Here is a 7,590-nt window from a genome sequence, read left to right on the forward strand (position 1 = left end):
GGGCCAAAAAACTGAGGGAAGGTATTATGGACTGATGGTCTGCTATGGGGGATCTAGTATTATATTGGTGTAGGGTCAGCAGTTAGAATTCAGATGTATCAAGTATTGGACATCATAAAGGCCCGGCCCCCAATAAAAATATAAGAGTAATACTTATAGTGGCTTACTGAAAATGTCAGCCTAGAGGTTAAAACTAACCTACTTATTTATTAACCATTTAAAACTAACTTACTTATTTATTAACCCTTTAACAACCCCCCATATACATTCATACCAATAATAATAATAACTTTACCACACTATCTTACGTTAAAAGCCTTGGTCCACATAAGCAGGATACAAGGTTTTACAATGAGCACAAGCTAGGGTAAAGTCTACTAGGCAAGGGACACTAGCAAGGACTCTAGGTAGCTTACTGGTACTACTGGAGCCCACGTGGTTCCACTGGGATCCCCTTAGAGTAACCTAGAAATATAAACACTAGTGATCACCTAATTAATTACTACACAGTAATACTTTACACATTAGAACATTCTTATGCTAGAAAATGTGAACACAACACCGTACTTATCTTGGTAAACTAGACACAAAATAAGGTAAGGGAGAGAAGCAGGAGGAAGGGGAGAGGGATGCAGAGATCTTAACACCATGACGCCAGCCCAGAGAAGGAAGCCAGCCTCGATGCTCAGCTTTCTCCAGCTCACTCGCTGCCAGCCGACTCCTCAGCTAATCGTACCGCAGCCCTATATCCAAGTTTACTCAGATCTACTTTACTAATACTTTCTAATCATTTGTAAACATAGTTGATGCCTATTTTATTATTAATAATCAATCACACGCTCAGTCTTTAAATGCTCTGTGAGAAACAAGATTTGTCTTACGTCTGGCAAGGAAGATACGAACAGACACACATCTACAAGCGTCCCACATAATATAAAGTAGTTTATTTAGCTCAATTTGACCTCTAGCTTCCAATTGAGGAACCCAGGGTCGTAACAGAAGGGCTGAGAAGAGAGACGGGGTTGACATGGGAGAGTCACAGTGGACAAAGAAGAGGGAGGAGGAAGAGAGGTAACACTGACCTAAGCAGAAGACGACTGGGAGGGAAGGGTGGAAACACAAGGCGGTGAAAGGTGAGGAAGATCCACGGGGTCAGTATGGAGAAGAACAGAAGACGGGGAGCTGGTGCAGGTACTGGGGTCTAAAGCCTGGAAACGGTTATGGAATTGGGAACAGAGTGGGAAGGAGAAGGGTGATGCAACACACGAGCCCAAATCATGTCAGAGAAAGAGTTAAGGCGACGAACTTGGCGTCTTGCCTCAGGGAAAGAAATCTGATCACGATGTTGTAAATTGGGGATGGCTTCCTCACAGGGGATGGATGGCTTGGGATTCCACACAAGGGGCACAGGGCACCTCGCTAGTGCATCGCAAAAGACCATATCCAAATTTCCAGCACCTATTGATTTGCAATGGCGAGGAGAGGGAATGTATTCCTGAACGGAGCTTTTGGCATCAAAACGGAGGACGGAAGGGACCTACCATCAAAAGTGATTTTGACTACCCGAAGAGGCTTACGCCGACGACTATGAAGGGTCAAGTGAACGTATCAATCTGGAGGATGGCCTTGGGACTCAATAATATATTTAATATTCTAGTGACAGACTTTTGGCTCTCTATCTCCAGTCACGGTGCCGGAGAATGACAGTGCCAATGCTGGCATTTAACTGAGCAGTTTTGGAGACCTGAGCTGGTGTCTCACCAATGCAGGACAACGATACCAGGGGAGTCTGCTGCCTCCTGAGAAGGGGCTAGAACTACACATATGTTTAAAGCTTACACATATCCCACAGCAGGTGGAATTAAAAGTGACATGAGTATCAACTGAAGCAACCAGGTGTTTATGGATGTGTAAATAATCAGGTCATGTACAATGTGAGGTCAAAATACTTAGTCCACTTGGCAGGATTAAACAAATTTTGTTATGTCGATGAGTTGGCCGACATAACACCGACAGGAGGAATCATGCACACTTGAGTGTGAGAGGTACGGCGCCGAGTTCCTGCAGTATGAGCGGGGTTAAAAGGCACAGTTGTTACAACAAAAGATGGAGCCACTCCAGGTGACGAGGTGTTCACCACTGGGGAATTGGGGCTAGCCCTGCCAAGCAAGTGGGAGGGGAGTAGAGACGGTCAGTCAGGAGAGTTAACAGAGGAGCCTGGTCTGGGCCTAATGTAGTCGGGGCTACGGAGCCGATCTTCCATCACCGGCTGACTTGGGGCCGGGTTGCCCACCCCACAAGCCTGTGTAATAGTAGTCAGTTCAGTATCCATACAATATTAATTTCAAAAGTCTGGGTCTCGGAGCCAAGGGATACCACCTACCATGGCAGTGTGAAAATATCCTTTTTCCCTGTGCACTTCTTAGCCCTGCTTTGGGCGTCAGACATGAAATGACTAATTTTGCCACACAAGTCTGGCACCGCGTTGGGTCCCAGAATGTGAGATTTTACTGGTTAATGGGATTTGGATTCAAATATTTGCCTTCAACAAACAAATGAATACACTCTGGAGGCGTGAGCAAGACGCCAAAGATCTAAGTATTTCTGGTGGAGGTGAAGACCAGGGCGGTCTTCAATTCCACAAACAATACCAGACCTGCCTTACTTGGGTCGTTCTCTCTGCAACTTGCTTGCAAACAAATCTAGCAGGTAGAGGATGGGTTCTCACAACGAATTTTATATTCAGGGTTTGAGGCTCTGGGCTGGATCCTGAGCCAACTCAAATATATGACAATACCAAGTAGCAAGTGGTGGTGGGCAGTATCTATGGTGGGCAGTACTGCAGGGTGAGGAACACCACCAATGGTATGTGTAACAAAATAAATGAATTTATTCAACAACTTACTTACTAAAACACAGCTAATGACCCACATTAGTTACGTTACTGAAGAGTGTGACCTTACCCACTGTGACAACACCTCCACGCAGCAGGAGCCCGTCCCCGCCACACTGACAGGGGCAAGAGACACAACAGTCTCGACCCACTGGACAGGTCGTGAACAAAAGTGAACTAACCTGAACACTTAGTACGAAAATATATACAAAAGACACAATGTCACCACTACATTACATCACTATGAATTAATTAATTACGAAATTAATTAACATTAAATCACTCTATCACTCAGAGTGTCAACAATCAATCAATTAATTAACCACCTTACGTTACCACACTGTCACTCCGACAGTTAACAATCAATTAGTTACGTTAGATAAACTATCACACAGTCAATCAACAACCAATTATAATCAATACTTCAATAATTATAACAATTAACAACACAATTAATACTTACCACACAGACCAAACAACAACAAGGTTACTTCACAACACAACCCCACGATAACCACACAATAATAATATTAATATAACTAGACCACCTTCCTTACGTGTGACCAAGATGACCGTAGTAATTCATCTCTCAACACTTCCTGTAACACATGTTAAACATTCCTCTCTCAAATGTGTTGTATAATATTGTTCACACACACACACACACACACACACACACACACGCACGTACGCACGCACACACACACACACACACACACACACGACCCGTCACTCCAGTAGTGACCTGACCTCGTAAGGTTAAGAGCTGTTACTCCCTGATCTGACAGTTTATCACGTCCACGACCTCCTTGGACCTCAAGACGAAGACCGTTGGGAGATATACTCTGATGGATACCGAGATTGGGTGATTACTGATCACCAAAGAGTAATATCTGCATAACACTTTAAGTAACCCTGGTCTTAGTACTTACATTCACTCACACCATTCACGCTCTCTGCTGTCGCTGATGATCCAGGTGGCAGGTAGACTGTGGATTTAAGTGAGGGAACTCAGCATTGTATCCCTTAGTGTTGGATAAGGTTTGACCTCTAGCTTGTCCTGATCAGCTGTCACATGATAGCTGATCAGTTCCGGAGATAACTGGGTTGTACCACAGGAGCTGGTCACTCTGACACGACCCAGGTCACTACTGACCTGATGATGACCCAGGTCACTACTGACCTGATGATGACCCAGGTCACTACTGACCTGATGATGACCCATGTCACAACTGACCTGATGAGGACCCAGGTCACTACTGACCTGATGAGGACCCAGGTCACTACTGACCTCATGATGACCCAGGTCACAACTGACCTGATGATGACCCAGGTCACTACTGACCTGATGATGACCCAGGTCACTACTGACCTGATGAGGACCCAGGTCACTACTGACCTGATGATGACCCAGGTCACAACTGACCTGAGGATGACCCAGGTCACAACTGACCTGATGATGACCCAGGTCACTACTGACCTGATGATGACCCAGGTCACAACTGACCTCATGATGACCCAGGTCACTACTGACCTGATGATGACCCAGGTCACTACTGACCTCATGAGGACCCAGGTCACTACTGACCTGATGATGACCCAGGTCACAACTGACCTCATGATGACCCAGGTCACTACTGACCTCATGAGGACCCAGGTCACTACTGACCTGATGATGACCCAGGTCACAACTGACCTCATGATGACCCAGGTCACTACTGACCTGATGATGACCCAGGTCACTACTGACCTGATGATGACCCAGGTCACTTCTGACCTGATGATGACCCAGGTCACAACTGACCTCATGATGACCCAGGTCACTACTGACCTGATGATGACCCAGGTCACTACTGACCTGATGATGACCCAGGTCACTACTGACCTGATGATGACCCAGGTCACTACTGACCTGATGATGACCCAGGTCACAACTGACCTGATGATGACCCAGGTCACTACTGACCTGATGATGACCCAGGTCACAACTGACCTGATGATGACCCAGGTCACTACTGACCTGATGATGACCCAGGTCACAACTGACCTGATGATGACCCAGGTCACAACTGACCTGATGAGGACCCAGGTCACAACTGACCTCATGATGACCCAGGTCACTACTGACCTGATGAGGACCCAGGTCACTACTGACCTCATGAGGACCCAGGTCACTACTGACCTCATGATGACCCAGGTCACTACTGACCTCATGATGACCCAGGTCACTACTGACCTCATGATGACCCAGGTCACTACTGACCTCATGAGGACCCAGGTCACTACTGACCTCATGAGGACCCAGGTCACTACTGACCTCATGATGACCCAGGTCACTACTGACCTCATGATGACCCAGGTCACTACTGACCTCATGAGGACCCAGGTCACTACTGACCTCATGAGGACCCAGGTCACTACTGACCTCATGAGGACCCAGGTCACTACTGACCTCATGAGGACCCAGGTCACTACTGACCTCATGAGGACCCAGGTCACTACTGACCTCATGATGACCCAGGTCACTACTGACCTCATGAGGACCCAGGTCACTACTGACCTCATGAGGACCCAGGTCACTACTGACCTCATGAGGACCCAGGTCACTACTGACCTCATGAGGACCCAGGTCACTACTGACCTCATGATGACCCAGGTCACTACTGACCTCATGATGACCCAGGTCACTACTGACCTCAAGATGACCCAGGTCACTACTGACCTCATGAGGACCCAGGTCACTACTGACCTCATGAGGACCCAGGTCACTACTGACCTCATGAGGACCCAGGTCACTACTGACCTCATGATGACCCAGGTCACTACTGACCTCATGAGGACCCAGGTCACTACTGACCTCATGAGGACCCAGGTCACTACTAACCTCATGAGGACCCAGGTCACAACTGACCTCATGATGACCCAGGTCACTACTGACCTCATGAGGACCCAGGTCACTACTGACCTCATGAGGACCCAGGTCACTACTGACCTCATGAGGACCCAGGTCACTACTGACCTCATGAGGACCCAGGTCACTACTGACCTCATGAGGACCCAGGTCACTACTGACCTCATGAGGACCCAGGTCACTACTGACCTCATGATGACCCAGGTCACAACTGACCTGATGATGACCCAGGTCACCACTGACCTGATGAGGACCCAGGTCACTACTGACCTCATGATGACCCAGGACACTACTGACCTCATGATGACCCAGGTCACCACTGACCTCATGAGGACCCAGGTCACTACTGACCTGAGGATGACCCAGCCAGGGTGGCCGAGGACTGGTCAGTGTAGCCAGTGTGGCCGAGCGTTGGCCAGAACAGGAAGGGGGGGGGGCGTCGTCCCCAGCGGTGACGACTCAGGGAGTCGTACATTACCCCCTCACCACGACACCCACCCCAGGGAGTCGTACACGAGCCCCTCACCACGACACCCGCCCCAGGGAGTCGTACACGAGCCCCTCACCATGACACCCGCCCCAGGGAGTCGTACACGACCCCCTCACCACGACACCCGCCCCGGGGGAGTCGTACACGAGCCCCCTCACCACGACACCCGCTCCGGGGAGTCGTACACGAGCCCCCTCACCACGACACCCGCCCCAGGGAGTCGTACACGAGCCCCTCACCACGACATCCGCCCCGGGGAGTCGTACACGAGCCCCTCACCACGACACCCGCCCCGGGAAGTCGTACACGAGCCCGTCACCACGACATCCGCCCCGGGGAGTCGTACACGAGCCCTTCACCACGACACCCTCCCCAGGGAGTCGTACACGAGCCCCTCACCACGACACCCGCCCCAGGGAGTCGTACACGAGCCCCTCACCACGACACCCGCCCCAGGTGGTCGTACACGACCCCCTCACCACGACCAGGTGACACTGGAGGGACAGGTCTCAGTGAAGACAGTCACTGCTCAAGAAGACTGGGAAGACATGCCTGGCGCACATAAATGGATGTAAAGGAATAACAGAGTGAATATAATCAAGGCTGTAATTATATCAGTATGAAATTGATCATGAAACAATGGATATTAATTGGTGACGTTTAATTCCAGGAACGAGCTAAGTAAATATTGGCTTGGAAATAGAGTTGAAGATTCACGTAACTAAACAGACTTGGGGTCGCTGGATGGTTGCGTGTACAGAAGGTGTTTGGGACGACATAAAAAGAGGTATCCTCGTGGTTATCTTGAGGTTATCTTGAGATGATTTCGGGGCTTTTCAGTGTCCCCGCGGCCCGGTCCTCGACCAGGCCTCCACCCCCAGGAAGCAACCCGTGACAGCTGACTAACTCCCAGGTACCTATTTTACTGCTAGGTAACAGGTGCATAGGGTGAAAGAAACTCTGCCCATTGTTTCTCGCTGGCGCCTGGGATCGAACCCGGGTCCACAGGATCACAAGTCCAGCGTGCTGTCCGCTCGGCCGACCGGCTCCCGTGTGGGACAAAATGACTTCTGAATTTTCCTCTTGCTTCTGTGGCCATTAGACCCTTCGCCTTATTGAAGACTGTAACCTGCACTGATTCAGTCAAACACCACAGTATCAAAGGCTCTGCTAAAGGTCAACATATAGACTGTTACAATTCTTCCCGCTGTCAGCTACTTCAAATATACCGGGGAAGAATGATAGGAAATTATATAAGTAAAACCATGTTGTTATTCCTGTATGATTCATGTTTTT

The 7,590-nt window shown here is 49.1% G+C and overlaps 1 protein-coding gene across 1 annotated transcript; it reads left to right on the forward strand.

The window, feature by feature from the left end:
• The first annotated feature begins 4,055 nt into the window (after window positions 1–4,055).
• On the forward strand, window positions 4,056–6,869 carry LOC138357848 (coagulation factor V-like). Its single transcript, XM_069315017.1, has one exon. It carries the CDS (start codon window positions 4,056–4,058, stop codon window positions 6,867–6,869), a length of 2,814 nt encoding a protein of 937 aa, XP_069171118.1.
• The last annotated feature ends 721 nt before the right edge of the window (window positions 6,870–7,590 follow it).

The sequence above is a fragment of the Procambarus clarkii genome, chromosome 7 (assembly GCF_040958095.1).
Source record: "Procambarus clarkii isolate CNS0578487 chromosome 7, FALCON_Pclarkii_2.0, whole genome shotgun sequence".
NCBI classification, from domain to species: domain Eukaryota; kingdom Metazoa; phylum Arthropoda; class Malacostraca; order Decapoda; family Cambaridae; genus Procambarus; species Procambarus clarkii.

What these genes read in the sequence shown, in the direction of transcription:
- LOC138357848 (XM_069315017.1), top strand. Translation starts at nt 4,056, where the DNA reads ATGACCCAGGTCACTACTGACCTGATGATGACCCAGGTCACTACTGAC.